The sequence below is a fragment of the Dermacentor andersoni genome, chromosome 9 (assembly GCF_023375885.2).
Source record: "Dermacentor andersoni chromosome 9, qqDerAnde1_hic_scaffold, whole genome shotgun sequence".
NCBI lineage: Eukaryota > Metazoa > Arthropoda > Arachnida > Ixodida > Ixodidae > Dermacentor > Dermacentor andersoni.
Window position 1 is genome coordinate 10783139 of NC_092822.1, and position 15391 is coordinate 10798529.

At 43.4% G+C, this 15391-nt stretch overlaps 1 protein-coding gene across 1 annotated transcript in view; it reads right to left on the minus strand.

Moving 5' to 3' along the window:
• Window positions 1-15391, minus strand: part of LOC126527459 (uncharacterized) — a 203664-nt gene that overhangs the window by 91723 nt on the left and 96550 nt on the right. The window contains exons 41-46 of the mRNA XM_055068522.2: window positions 11065-11258; window positions 7542-7683; window positions 6849-6893; window positions 4976-5130; window positions 4088-4234; window positions 3482-3638 (exon numbers count right to left, since the gene is read on the minus strand). Of these exons, the coding sequence (XP_054924497.2) occupies window positions 3482-3638; window positions 4088-4234; window positions 4976-5130; window positions 6849-6893; window positions 7542-7683; window positions 11065-11258 (840 nt within the window). The remainder of the gene's footprint in view (window positions 1-3481; window positions 3639-4087; window positions 4235-4975; window positions 5131-6848; window positions 6894-7541; window positions 7684-11064; window positions 11259-15391) is intronic.

Below are 15391 nucleotides of genomic sequence, written 5' to 3' on the forward strand. Positions count from 1 at the left end.
TTTTTATTGTAACGATATACACCAGTCGGTGTCCTATAATGGCATTTGGAGGTTCTTCCAAATTGCAGAAAAGCCTTACTCGCATGAGAAGCTTAATGTTGTAAAATAACTTTTGGTGCCGTTCTTAGTCCTTCGTTAGCCAAGCGCAATCTACAGTACATTACCGCTTAAATTTTGTGCCACAGGCTCCTATAGGAAAAAAAAAAGAACGAGGTGAGTTTCTTTCTGGCCAAGAATAAGGGTGCTTCTCGGAAAACAACACTGCAAAAGCAGATATTTTCTGCAATTTTTCTGACATGGCTACGCATGACTAATGACCACCGTTGGCAAATATGTTTGAGTAATGGCAGTTGATTTAAAGAAAGCTCGGTTGCACAGTCTTTCTGGTTAATGATAATCGCGTCGTTTTGGTGCCGATAATTAGGAGGAAGTTTGCGAGTGCTAGAGCAAGTAGCCCTGTTTTGCAATAATAATAACAGTAATAATAATAATACATAATATCAACATTAATAAGGACGCATTTATTATCACTTGTGCTTCTGAATTGGTATTTGCGCCGAACTTTTAAGAAAGCAGATTCTGCAGGAAAAGCAGTCATTGTTTTTTCAGGTAAAAGCGACTAAGATCCGATGAGCCCTGCTGCTTGCAGCGCAGTAATTAAAAATAAAAGCAACACTGTGGGCCTCAACTTTTGCCAGAGAGTTCTTGAGGCACTGGGTTTCTGTGAATACGGGTGAAAAGCTATCTGCAGAGTGCTCTCCTTGTATTCTGCGGCCTATATGACATTCCGACCCATTTCTAATGCTACTTACAAGGATAGAAATTTTCATCGCGTACGTGTGGTGGTATAATGGCCAAATGGTCGAGGTAGTGGACGCCGTATTGAATTCCAGAAGCTACTACGCTGGCGTTTTATCTGATTTGCGAAGTACAGGTCCTCGACTGCTATCTTCTACTTCTCGGCTTTAAACGCTGTCGACGCAACATCTACTAGGTTTGCAATAAATAGAAAGTACTTTTCGCGTGTTCAGAGTGCTATGTCTGAGGTATGGACAACAGTACATGTTGGTGCAGTTGCATTCTAAAAAACTGCAATTTTCCGTGTCAGTTTTCTGACGCTTGCCTCGTCTTCAACTGCGCAGGCTTTAAGAATACTAAGTACTATATTCCGACGTTAGCGTCCATCCGGCTGCTGCTTTCTTTCTTACTTTCTTTACCTTATTTGCTATTTTTGAGAAGTACTGATTTGGAAATAGCCAGCTCTTGCTCAGCGATTAATTCAACGCCATTGGCGAGTCATCATCATCATCATCATTATCATCATCATCATCAGCCTAGTTACGCCCACTGCAGGGCAAAGGCCTCTCCCATACTTCTCCAACTACCCCGGTCATGTACTAATTGTGGCCATGTTGTCCCTGCAAACGTCTTAAATGTCATCCGCCCACCTAACTTTCTGCCGCCCTGTACTACGCTTCCCTTCCCTTGGAATCCAGTCCGTAACCCTTAATGACCATCGGTTATCTTCCCTCCTCATTACATGTCCGGCCCATGCCCATTTCTTTTTCTTGATTTCAACTAAGATGTCATTTACTCGCGTTTGTTCCCTCACCCAATCTGCTCTTTTCTTATCCCTTAACGTTACACCTATCATTATTCTTTCCATGGCTCGTTGCATCGTCCTCAATTTCAGCAGAACCCTTTTCGTAAGCCTCCAGGTTTCTGCCCCGTAGGTGAGTACTGGTAAGACACAGCTGTTATACACTTTCCTCTTGAGGGACAGTGGCAACCTGCTGTTCATGATTTGAGAATGCCTGCCAAACGCACCCCAGCCCATTCTTATTCTTCTGGTTATTTCAGTCTCATGATCCAGGTCCGTGGTCACTACCTGCCCTAAGTAGATGTATTCCCTTACCACTTCCAGTGCCTCGCTACTTATCGTAAACTGCTGTTCTCTTCCGAGACTGTTAAACATTACTTTAGTTTTCTGTAGATTAATTTTCAGACCCGCCCTTCTGCTTTGCCTCTCCAGGTCAGTGAGCACGCATTGCAATTGGTCTCCTGAGTCACTAAGCAAGGCAATATTATCAGCGAATCGCAAGTTGCTAAGGTATTCTCCATCAACTTTTATCCCCAATTCTTCCCACTCCAGGTCTCTGAATACCTCCTGTAAACATGCTGTGAATAGCATTGGAGATATCGTATCTCCCTGTCTGACGCCTTTCTTTATTGGGATTTTGTTGCTTTCTTTGTGGAGGATTACGGTGGCTGTGGAACCGCTATAGATATCTTCCAGTATCTTTACATATGGCTCATCTACACCCTGATTCCGTAGTGCCTTCATGACTGCTGAGGTTTCGACTGAATCAAATGCTTTCTCGTAATCAATGAAGGCTATATATAAGGGTTGGTTATATTCCGCACATTTCTCTATCACCTGATTGATAGTGTGAATATGGTCTATTGTTGAGTAGCCTTTACGGAATCCTGCCTGGTCTTTTGGTTGACAGAAATCTAAGGTATTCCTGATTCTATTTGCGATTACCTTAGTAAATACTTTGTAGGCAACGGACAGTAAGCTGATCGGTCTATAATTTTTCAAGTCTTTGGCGTCCCCTTTCTTATGGATTAGGATTCTGTTAGCGTTCTTCCAAGATTCCGGTACGTTCGAGGTCATGAGGCATTGTGTATATAGGGCGGCCAATCTTACTAGGACAGTGTTCCCACCATCCTTCAACAAATCTGCTGTTACCTGATCCTCCCCAGCTGCCTTCCCCCTTTGCATAGCTCCCAAGGCGTTCTTTACCTCTTCCGGTGTTACTTGTGGGATTTCAAGTTCCTCTAGCCTATTCTCTCTCACCTTATGTTACTGGTACTGTATAAATCTCTATAAAACTCTTCAGCCACTTGAACTCTCTCATCCATATTAGTAACGATATTGCCGGCTTTGTCTCTTAAAGCACACATTTGATTCTTGCCTATTCCTAGTTTCTTCTTCACTGCTTTTAGGCTTCGTCCGTTCCTGAGAGCCTGTTCAATTCTATCCATATTATAGTTCCTTATGTCCGCTGTGTTACGCTTGTTGATTAACTTAGAAAGTTCTGCCAGTTCTATTCTAGCTGTAGGGTTAGAGGCTTTCGTACATTGGCGTTTCTTGATCAGATCTTTCGTCTCCTGCGATAGCTTACTGGTTTCCTGTTTAACGGCGTTACCACCGACTTCTATTGCGCACTCCTTAATGATGCCCATAAGATTGTCGTTCATTGCTTCAACACTATGGTCCTCTTCCTGGTTTAAAGCCGAATACCTGTTTTGTAGCTTGATTCGGAATTCCTCTAGTTTCCCTCTTACCCCTAACTCATTGATTGGCTTCTTATGTACCAGTTTCTTCCGTTCCCTCCTCAAGTCAAGGCTAATTCGAGTTCTTCGAGAACCACCAATTCGAGAACCACCAAATTAATGAACACAACATGTTGCTCACCAGTAGGCCTAGGCGCTGGCTCGCATCCGAGTACTTCGAGCTGAAGGGCAATCCAGTTCTTCCACGTGACGGGCACAATCCTCAGATAGCGAGCACTAACAGGCCTTGGGAACACCCTCGTTACTGCAGTGCTGGCGTCGAAGTTGCCCGTGAACACCTACATAATGCAAATCACGACATCAGTGAAGAGGTGTGGATGAGACGGGGCTGTAGCGAAGCGAACGTATTCACTCAAAATGTCGTTGCTATGAACGTAACTTCTTAAGAAACAAGGCGCATACAATTCATCATCTTCGCTGGCAATGGTACTGTGTAATTTATCTGTATATCCGTCGCTCCATAAGTCGCTGTCATGAATGATTTGTTCTTACAGTAGAGGCAGCCCCATTAATCTCAGCGTACGTAATCCTATCTTCAGGATAGTGAACAACACTACAATCGGCCATTAACATGTGCTCCTAGCTACAGTGGCGGGAACTGTGTTCCGAAAGCCGATTCAGAGATGTAACTCGGATAATAAAATAGGCACCCACCTGCAGACTTAGTGGCTTACTGGAAATTTCCCATCTGAATATGACATAAGGCAAGGAAAACAGTGTTGCTCACCACATCGTCTCCGTTGGTGTCCTTGATCGTGCTCCATCTGTGCGCATTGTTGCTGTGCTGCACAGTGTACGAAGAGACCCACTGCGCGGCTTCCTCCCGACCCTTGGTCACCACTGCGGTTAGTTCGCGGGGTTCACCAAAGTCCACCTGTGGTGCGAAAGAGGATAATGTGAACACTGAGCAACTATCATTAGTTCAGCAGACCAGTCTATCCCGAGAACAAATGGTGCCTTATAGTAATCAGCTTAATTTGAGTCCATTGCCGGACAGTGGCCTCTCTTAGAGATCTCCCATTGCACTTGTCTTCCGTCGACAGAATGCGTATTGTGCTCTCCAATTTTCTTATTGTTTTAATCATTTATTCTCTGCACTCCCTATCGTTTACCTTACTTTGGCACCCATTATTTTCAAGCTTTATATCACTGTTTCCTGCTCAGAGAAAGCCCTTTATCGTGTAAAGAATGGGATACATTAACAAAGGCGAACACAATACTTTTACTTGAACGATTTGTTAAGTTGTCGCTTGTAAAGAAGCAGTCCTTAGTAAAGAAATTAAAATTGCGGTATATCATAGCTAGAAGCTTCAAATCTATTTCTAAATCCTTCTTTCACCCCCTTTTCTTCCTTTTTTTTGTGTTGAGAGCATTGGATCGAGCCTCCAAGATGAAATGGAACACTGGATTTATGTTCTAATTCGGCAATTTCTTTTGTGTGTGCTTGCAACGAGGAAAACGCTTCATGAACGGTATTCTTCAACCAGTGATCGTAACAAACAGCAGTGGGTACGTGAGGTTCTGACTTCCATGTTTGCAATAATGGCTGTTTGAAATCAGATGAAGTGTTTCTTCTTATATTGGTGGAGAGCGCACGAGCGGACAGAAATCGTACCTGCAGATATTGGTACTTGTCGGCGACACCAGCGACCCAGCTGTGTCCACCCAGCCTTCCCTGATTGGCCTCGTGCTCTTCGTCGCGCTCGGACGAAGCGTGCAGCGCCTGTTCGTCCAGCAACCCGTTCTCGAGTCCCATTGGCTCCTGGCAGACTGGCATTCACAAAAGCCACATCAATAAAAGTAGAGTAATAACTATTACAACACGTTTACTGGCGGACACGGGTATCTTATCGAAGCACTGCCAATATGAGCACGAAACAAGGCCAAGTTTATACTCGTTTTTCTACACAAGGTATACGCAAAAGTGTAGAAAACTACATGTCTACCTGTACCACCTGTTTATGAGACAAAAAGTTGCCACCACCATATCTGTTGTGCGCCAAGATCTCTTTTGTCCATCATTTCATTAAATAAGTGTCGTCTGCGCAAGGGGACGTAGTCAAATATCAATTTGTTAGCTAGAGCACTTTGTAAGAGAAGCTGCAGTTGATTTTGACAGCAAGCGTAACATGCAATAGAGACGATCGATGGCAAAAAATTCTGACGAAAGAAAATTTCGTCGAATTGCAATCCAGAACACGCTATTGTGCGATTTGTGCAAATATGCGAATATGAAATTCGCATATTCGGCGTCTGAAGTGCATTACGCACATTCAGAAAATCCGAACAATGCACGAAACAAGTCTTTGTTTTTTGCTTCTCATAGGCTGCATTTAGGATTTTCCTTGCAGAAGGATGTATCGTCTTGTAGTAATTAACCTGGTGTACTGGCAAACTCGCCACTGGAATCCTGCCAGCATAATGCATTTCCGTGCTTGCACATAACTTGATCTTAAGGTCCGAAGTCGGCAGCTAGCTTCTCTCGCCACTAATGCTCCTTACGGAAACCAGATTATTGGGCCTCTTATCACACGTCAAGCAATTAGCACCTCTTTGTTCTAATCTGTACCGTCTATAATTCCATTATACGCGCAGTGCATTTTTCGTATTGATAGCTTGATCCAAATTTTGAAAAATGGCCCGTTAAATTTTTTTCTTTGTCGTCTCCTCTTTCGAAATAGAATGAAAGGAAAGTGAACGGACGATGCAGTACAGAACTAGAATGTTGAAATTCAAAGGACGTCTCTTTATTAATGTTGTTACAAACTCTACTCAGTCACTGTAAAAAGCCAAAGGAATACTGCTGTTAATTGAAAAATCTTCTGTGGGCAAGGATTTTGTGTAAGTTTGTCCCGCTAATGCGCAGGACGAACTAGCATGACCCCTTTCGGATAAAATTAAATACGAATTTAATATGGGATCAGACGCTAGATATAGCGCTGCAAAGGTGACAGAAAGATAAAGTAAAACGCAAGAAGTTGACAATGAGTAAGGCGCTAATTAGATTTAGCAAATTTTTTGGGAAGACAGGGAAAGCAATTTTCATCTGATACTGCTTTGAAACGAGCTACAAAGAAGAGATAGAGAACAAAAGGATGGGTACAGGTCAGACCCAGTGCAAGAAAATTGGAGACGTTTAACAAGAGAAATGACGGTAAAAAATTACAGTGGTCTTTTCATCAACTTCTGTGTGCACGATAGCTTATTAAATGTCTGTGAATAGAAATGAATGCCACCAATGGTGCCCACCGTTCCTGACAACGCCCTCCCCTGTAATCTACTCAGTGCCACTGCCTCACGGATTCTTTGTGGCGTGAAAATAGTTTGGGAAGTAATGCGGCGCTCGTAATTGGCTGAACGAGCGCTTGAGGCGAATTCCAAAGTGGCGCAGCCGGAAAGAAGTGTTTCTCATGGCCAAAAGAAGCTATTATTTGCTCTTTTCATTAAACTAGAGTGTGAAATTGATGACAAACATAGACCATACTCACTGACGTGGGACCCCGGTGTCCAGGTTGGTTTGACAGTAAACGTCTCTGTAAATAAAAATTTATATACACATATGTAGTTTTGCAGTACAAGTGCAGAGTAAAGGCCCGCTTTTCTAACATTGTTGATAAAATAACGAAATACATTAGAATGTTTTACACCTTTAGAAATACTTCCATATATTGCAGCAGCTGCAGCTGCACGATTTATACTCACGGAGGTAGAGTTACGGAAAGTAACTCTTATCCGGCTATGCTAAAACTTCAGCGTCATTCCTTTTACCTTGGGCACGAATTAGACGAAAGATTCGCATAGGTAAAAATGGATTGACTGCTTTCAACCGGTTGCTGGCTGCTTTATCGTGGCAGGCAATTCGAAAATATTGATACGTGTTCTCCCTATTTCTGCACTGCCCCAAGTGCCCCCCCCCCTTTTTTTTTGCACCATCCTCCACTATAAGCTTGATGTTGTAGATGTTTACGTCAGTAGGTCCAACTTCCTGTCAGTGTACATTAGGCAAAGTAGAGTGCGCTTTGATTAACCATCTTTTCCGCTGTAGTTAAGCGACATTTCTAGACTATGAGCTGCTGAATACATCGTCATGACAGTTCATTATATAAAATTCTTTGCAGTCATCTTTCATGGATACCTTCAGGCGCTATTGAGCAACGAGGGTGAAGAGAGCCGTGGCTTACCGATGGCACAGACGAGGAGGTCGAGCTTTAGCGCCACCTGGTTTTCCCAACTGAGAGGCTGGATGCGCACAAACCGGGCCTCGAACGGTTCCTCGAAATACTGCTTGTGAACAGAGCTGGCGTCGTGGTTTGCGCCGAGCACCTGGGCATTGTGTGAACCGGTGAGTAAGTGCGTGGGTGAGTACGGTAGTGAGTGAAAATGAATGAATGAATGAATGAATGAATGGAGTGAAATACCAAAAGAATAAGTGAATAATAATGATACACACACAATAGGAACTGATCTAGTGACTAAATTGGGTAATTGTTAACTGGCGAGGCAGTGAGTGAAGGACCGAGGGATTAAGTCAATGATTGAGTGCCTCTGCAAGCCAGTAGTTGTGCCTTTTAACACTGGTTGCCCAGCTTATGATAACGACGTTGCATGACGTGAAGAACATTGCAATACTGAACTGAGGTTGAATGAAAGAAAGCTACAGTCTTACATTTTTCTTCTTGAGCGTGTGCCGAGCTTGATGGTTATATTGATAGTCTCTAATATGCTGACTAACAAGATTACGATATTGACAAGTAATAGACAAAATATTTTTGAACTGTAAAGCTTCCTTTTTGTGGAATCCGCATGAGTTTCCTTTGCAGCTCCGTGAACTCGCGGATGGCCGAAAATATTTGCTTCTGATACTGCGAATCAGATGACGCCTCGTATGTCTGATACCAACTCTGATATTAGGTGCGATGTACAAGACAAACTAATGACAGTGTACTGGCAGAGCAACACTTGTATTAATAACTCCGTTCAGCGACAGTGGCAGTCGCGCACTGCCAGAAAACGTACTCTCACTTACATCGCGAAAATTAAACCTGATTTCTTCATACTGCGCACAAGGACAATGGGATAAGCGGGAGTGAAATCTACCTCCTCGGTACGACGCTGACATCCAGTATGAGGAAGAATGCGCAGCTTTAAGGTAGAGAGGAAACCTGTTTAAAACTACTTTCACTGGGCAACGAAAATCTCACGCAAAGTTGTGCTAGCCGACTATACTACACCTTCTACATCTGTGTTCTCGCTCGGAGGGACCGCCAAGATAGTTCAACAGTGTGCTCAATCAAACCTAATGTTACCGATTGTTTCTGCACCATATGGGCTAACGGTTTAGTGTGCCTCTTCAGATATTGAATTAGGAACTAACTTGCACCTACAAAGGCGGTTTCTATAACAACATTACGACTACTCCAGGTGAACTTTGAAACTACTTTCATTACTGAGAAATCTGGACGTAAACATAAAAAAGACACTGTTTCGTTAGCCTAAACACACAGCATATGTCATCAGGAAATTATGATAGGTTAACGGAACGTCATAAACAGCTTTGGCTGGTAAATAAAATATCACATTCGTTTCAAAGGCTGTTGGTGTTTTCATGTGACACAACACAGGCCCAATCGAAAGAGAAAGCCGACTGATTTCAAGCTCGATTCGTTTTGCACATTCACGCAAATTTAACATTCGTGCAATATACATGAAAGTAAAGCTTCGGGCTCAAATTCGCAATAAGATTGTTTGTGATAAAGTTGTTCGCATGAGTAGATGCCATCCAAATATGACAGAAATACAGTTAATGAGGTTTATCTTTGACATTTGCGCTGCAGTTGCATAAGCGCTAACTTTTCAGTGTATGAATGTTCCACCGGCTTGCAGGTTTTTACTTTGTTTTCTTCGTCGCGAAGCCGTTCATGCGTAAAAAAATCTTAATATAACGATCAGAGACATTGTTATCATTCTGTCTGTTATCATTGCGGACTGACTACTTCACCGGGTAACTGTTCATAATAAATGCCGCTTGTAAAATCCGCTTTTTCTACGCACTGGCTATCTCAGTCAGAAATCTCTTTTCCACAACCGAACATGCTTTTTGTTCCTGGACTGCTGCGGATACTGAAACATATATCTCACTTATTTTGCCGTGTGGTCGTAGAACGGCGCTTCCATATTCATCTGATCACGCTTTTATGGAATGGCGCAATTTTGGTTACTTCACATGAAACAAAACTGCGCGACAAGACAGCCGCAGTGTGTGCGGCCACCAGTGTCTGAGAATTGTGTGCCACGAAATACTGCTTCTCAGAAGGATCCCTCGAGAAAAAAAAGAACACAAGGCGGCACCGTGAACCGTTCATGTCGACCTACTGTCCACTGTTAGTAGCACGTAGACCACCGTTCAACTTTGCCATTCTGAAGCAGAAGGAGAGAAAGCAATTTACAATTGATGGTTCAAGGCGTGTTCGTGGAAGTAGGTAAAATGAGTGAATATCGGGCTGAGTGTGGTTCACTATGGGAGCTTCGCGTGCGAAGTTTCTGTCAAGTGCCATTGTGAACATGTGCACAAAGGCACGAAGGGCACTCAGAAAAAAAAATACGACTCCATAATGGCACATTGCTCTGGTGTGTCTCTTGCACTGAATCGTTTAGACTCCAAGACGGCCAACATAAAGTTATGGAAAATTAACTGCGTCACATGAAAAGAAAGAATTTAAGATATTCTAGGAAAGCAAGAGAGAGAAATGCACACATAGAAAGTGGATGAAGAAGGAAATAGAATGGTACTGGTACGTTTCCTGTCATTTTATTCTCGTGGCAGTAGTTGCACGCGTTCCTAATTTTTCTGGATCTCGTCATGGCTTCATTCTTAGCTAGCGTCACAATTTCGCAGAATCTTCCTGTTCTCTGTGAGAAATGGCCTGGCGACAAACCGTTATTTGTGTAACAGTAACTACACTAACAATTTATTCGTTTGACCATGTAGATCGTCTATTTCACCAATAAGACGCCTCAGGGTTGTTTATCGGGCCCGCTTTGTTTAATAAAGCTTCTTCGGATGTAAGAGGTTGCAAAACGAAAGGGGCCAAACCATAATTTAAAACGCGTTGTACATGCAGCATTTTGCTGTATATGACACTGCTCCTATGAATGCTCAAAAAATTGTTGATCATTAAAAACACCTCAAGCGCAAAGCGGCAGAAACTATTTACGTGAATGAGTGACAACCGGACTTTATGAAACACGCGCGTACTACTTCTGAAGCGATTGCGACGTTCCTGAGGTTACACATGGCCTGCTTCATCTGAAACCCATTAGTCAATAGACCGCTAGCTGATTCGCTAATACATAACTGTTTCGTTTAGAAATGGTCTGGAGCATAGATGACGAGAACGTGCAAGAAGGCACATACACGCGGGAAATGTTGACCGTTTTGCATAGACGACTTGCTGTCTCTGCACTGATGAGGAACGGAAGTAAACTAAGGAGCGCCGTCACAGAATCCTTCTCAAGTGTAACGGTCGCGTCCCAATATACGAGAATGACTTCCCATACTCTGCATTTTCGCTATCTTAAATTTGCATTCTATTTTATACTTTACGTGCCGATGTGGTTCTAGAAAAACAACTGCAGACAGCAGGGCATGTCATCGATATAGCTACCGACTTGTCTGTATACCTTTCAGTGGCACCAAACGTGTACCTTGGGTGATCCGTCCGGATTAGATATTTGACTGTAGGCGATGGCATCCTGACTGTAGAGCACGCTGAATGATGTCACCCAAGCTCCAATCGCCGGATCTCCGGCTGTCTCGATTCCGTACACCTTCGTCACCTTTCCAATGTCCACTTCGATGAACTCTGTACCGCTGCCAGGATTTGGCACCCATGATCCGACTGCAAGAGAACAGTGAGTCATTCTTCGGAGAACAAATAATCTGCGAGATTAGGCGCACGCAGACAGACTGAGGGACCACTTATCACATAATTAGCCGTTCATGTACACTTGTGTCTATTGCTGTGCGAGATGTTTCATATTACTTTGTTATATGACAGTCATTGAAGTGTGGAACAAGATTATAGAAGCACCTATATTTGTGCTGAGCTTCTCAGCTGTATTTCGGGTTTCAGTAAAACATGCTCGCAAGGAACATAGTGATATCGCACTGACATAACTTGATGTTGTGCCAAAAGATGTCCCCCTTCCACGTGTTTCACAGATGAGTGGATATGTTCCAACAACGCACAGCACAAGGTGGCTGGCACGAATGCAGCTCAGTGAACGAGGTGAGTCGGATTTCTTTCAACTCACAAGCGTCGTAAGTCATCTAAGCTAAGCTACCATCCACTATAATCCCAGATAATAGAAAGTGCATTTATTGCCTTCTTACCACACGTATCGCCTTGCAGTTTAGCGGAGACAACTAAATTGCCCTTTGCAACGTCGCTGTCATCTTTCTCGTGTACAAAATTATGCAGACTTCATACAAGTTTCGCGTTGAAAACTGCCAGATTTCTTCGATATCGTACCGACGTAGAAGCACTTGCTCAACAAAACATCTCCCGTCGGCCTACATTTCCCAGAATGACAGTGTTTTACGGCGAAGACAAGCTTTTTGTTTTTCCTGGCACGAATACTAAAGATGCTTTAAATACCTAACCGAAGAAGAAAGCAACGGTTTCATTTATACCGCAGTAAAATAACGGGTATTGCTAGGTTTATTCCGGGAATCTGCCAGCTCACAGATGAATACGTATGCAAATGCGCTGTGCGGCTCGTTTGCGCAAGGGCTTTTATCACTTAAAGCTGTTTCAAATGCATACAGACTGCATGGGGATATGTTATGGACTGCTCCGATTTATTATTTTTCATATTCTAAGTAACATGTATAGGTTATATTGGAAATATATCATTTACACTACAAATCGAGAAGCCTTAAGTGGGTCGTTTAGTGTTTCTGAATTTGCATCTTTACAATGACATGTGGTATTTGCCTGCAGAAAGTAGTATATAGACATCATAAATGGATACGCAGAGTTTCAATACAAGGCAAAAAAATGTTTTGATTAGCGTACTGGCTTATGCAGCATGTTGAGCTCACGATTCTTCGCCAGTCACGGACTACTTGTACTTGCAATTCGTTTTGTAGGTTACCCTCGTGATTAGAATAAGCCAGCGTGACTCCTACCCTTGTATTTGTTAGGAAATATGCAATTACTACACTTCGGAATCCTAATTGCCCTGCTCTAACGAGCACTGTTACTCGTGAAACTCCAACTTACTTACACTGCATGATGCTCAACTATTTTAGGGCTAAAATTTCAACGAATATGACATGCGCATCTCACGGAACTTATGCGACGCGTGAATGGCGCAGTAATGTCTGGTCCGGGATTAAAAAAATAAATTTAAATCGTGCAGACGACTGTTTAAACATAATTTTTTTTTCGACGCACTGAGAATTTGCTTTTGAGATATGAGACACTTTTCGATTTCTGCAAAGCGAAAAAAAAGGTAATCTTGGTGGCTTTGGCAAGACGTTTGAGTACTAATGTTAAGGCCGTAGTCGCAGCGATCTTTTGCGCAACGTATATGAGGCACCATGATTTCAAGGCACTTGGTGTCGAAATCCGAGCACTATCATTCTTGCAGTAACATTTGCTCCGTTATAGAAGAGCGATTCGTTGTCTCCACTTGCTTCGTCCTTTATTTATTTCTGAGTGGCTCTGTTAAGCAGCAAGATGGTTAAGGTATAAATCCTAAACCAAGCACTTCCGACCACGAAGACAGCGTTTCCATCGAAACAAACTCTTCTCTGAAGTCTGAATGATCGTGTTGCCTGAGGCTTTCAACCTTTTATTTCCGGCCATCAGTGGAGACAAGCAGAAATGCGCATAGTGCTGGGTGCGTTTAGTCGCAAGGCTAAAGGCATTTGTTTCATGTTCAGTTCAAGATGGAATCAAAAGGGAGGACGTTGTTGAATGTAGAAAAGTATTGGTGGTATTGCGATAATTTGTGCAAACACACGCACACGCACACGCACACGCACACGCACACGCACACGCACACGCACACGCACACGCACACGCACACGCACACGCACACGCACACGCACACGCACACGCACACGCACACGCACACGCACACGCACACGCACACGCACACGCACACGCACACGCACACGCACACACACACACACACACACACACACACACACACACACACACACACACACACACACACACACACACACACACACACACACACACAAAAGAGCAGCGGTGTTAACAGATCAAGGACAATGCTCCAGTCAAAGTATCCGGACATGTTGCACTTAGGTTTGCGATAATGGGTTTGATTGCATATTAAAGGCAGCATATCTAAGACTTCACTATCGAACGGGTTGTTTCTTTGAGTCCTACACGCTAAGCGTTCTATAGACTCAATCAGAGTAGTAAAACTAGTGAAATTATGAGCATTTATTTGGACCTTACGTACCTTATTTGCAAATAAACATCATCGTCGCGTCATCGTGTACGCCACAGTAGATCGCTCTTCATCTTTCTTTTTTTGACTAAAGCCTCGACACGACCGTTGCCTTACAAGCGGTGGAAGTACCCTGCGGTCTTTTTTACTCTACCTTCCCCCATTTCTCCCCTGTCTTGAAAATGCCGCTAACGTGTCAAACGCCGACCGATATTCCTCAAGACAAGCCGGCAGCAACAAAGTGCTAAATCAGGCCGTCGGATTTTCCCAATAGAACAATCCGTCTTCGCGGCTTTATTTATTGGTTTGTTTGTGAGCGCGTGCGCGTTTGTTTTTGAACGGAGAATTGTAGTGGTGGCGGTGCTTGCAGCTGTTTCTTTCAAATGTTTGGAGATAACTTATTACTAGAAAGTTAGCTAGAACTAGTAGTTCCTGAACGGCATGGTATTGTAGCGCAAAAAATAAAACAAAACCGGAAAGCAGGATTCCAAGTGACAGCCAGAAGATAAAGAAAGACGGCGCTACACTCCCCACCGTTTATTAGGCACAAAGCTTGCTCCACACATACCGCGCACACTCTCGACATCAGAGAGCAGCGGAGAGCAAGCCACAGGTCATCTTGTTTGCGTCAAACCTAACGATTTCATTTCCTCATCATATAACGAAACAGATGTTTGACTGACACATGCTTTACCACCGACAGGATTGTGCTATAGCAGCTTCCGCATGGTTTTATCTCTACCCCTACCTAGGATTCTGACCTCAGAAAAATTTGGCTTACACCAGCATGATTTGCAATGGGCAGAGAGATGGGCACTCATATCATTTGTTAAATTGATTGCGCGTTCCCTCATTTGGTCGTTCACACAATGGCCGGTCTGCCCGACATAGGTTTTTTCCCAACTCGGCGGTATCCAGCGGAATTTGTAGCTGAAACGTTTTCGTATCTGATTTAGAACGGTAGGTAAATCGCTCCTGAGAAGTAAAGGCATAGATCTCAAACGCTTATGCATTGCAGAGTGGATTTTGATCTGATTTAGAACGGTAGGTAAATCGCTCCTGAGAATTAAAGGCATAGATCTCAAACGCTTATGCATTGCAGAGTGGATTTTGCCAAGAATGGGCACCATTGGCGAAAGAAGCAGTGTCCAGATTTCCCGTTGCTGCAGGACTTCCTCTTTTATTCACCGGCGCGTCTTACAGACGTATTGTGGGTTTTGCTCATAACTCTTCTGTATGTTTAATGATGCTACCATCGCCAGTTCTATGATTTACCGTTCCGTTGTAGGCCTCTATCAACCCAATTTTCATTTTTTCCCGTTACTTTGGTGTCGTGCACCACTGGCTCATTTTTCGAAGCAAGCTTTAAATCTTGTGTGTGCGCGTGTCACGTCCTAAAAGGCTGGTGAGCGCTCACTAGAATTCGTTTAGGCGAAATCCCTGATGGCCATTAGCGAGCTCTTGAAAGATATTTGCAAAACAGGGTCGACGAGGACAGATAATGTAACAAGCATAATGACGCGCCAAATATTGGTCGACGTAC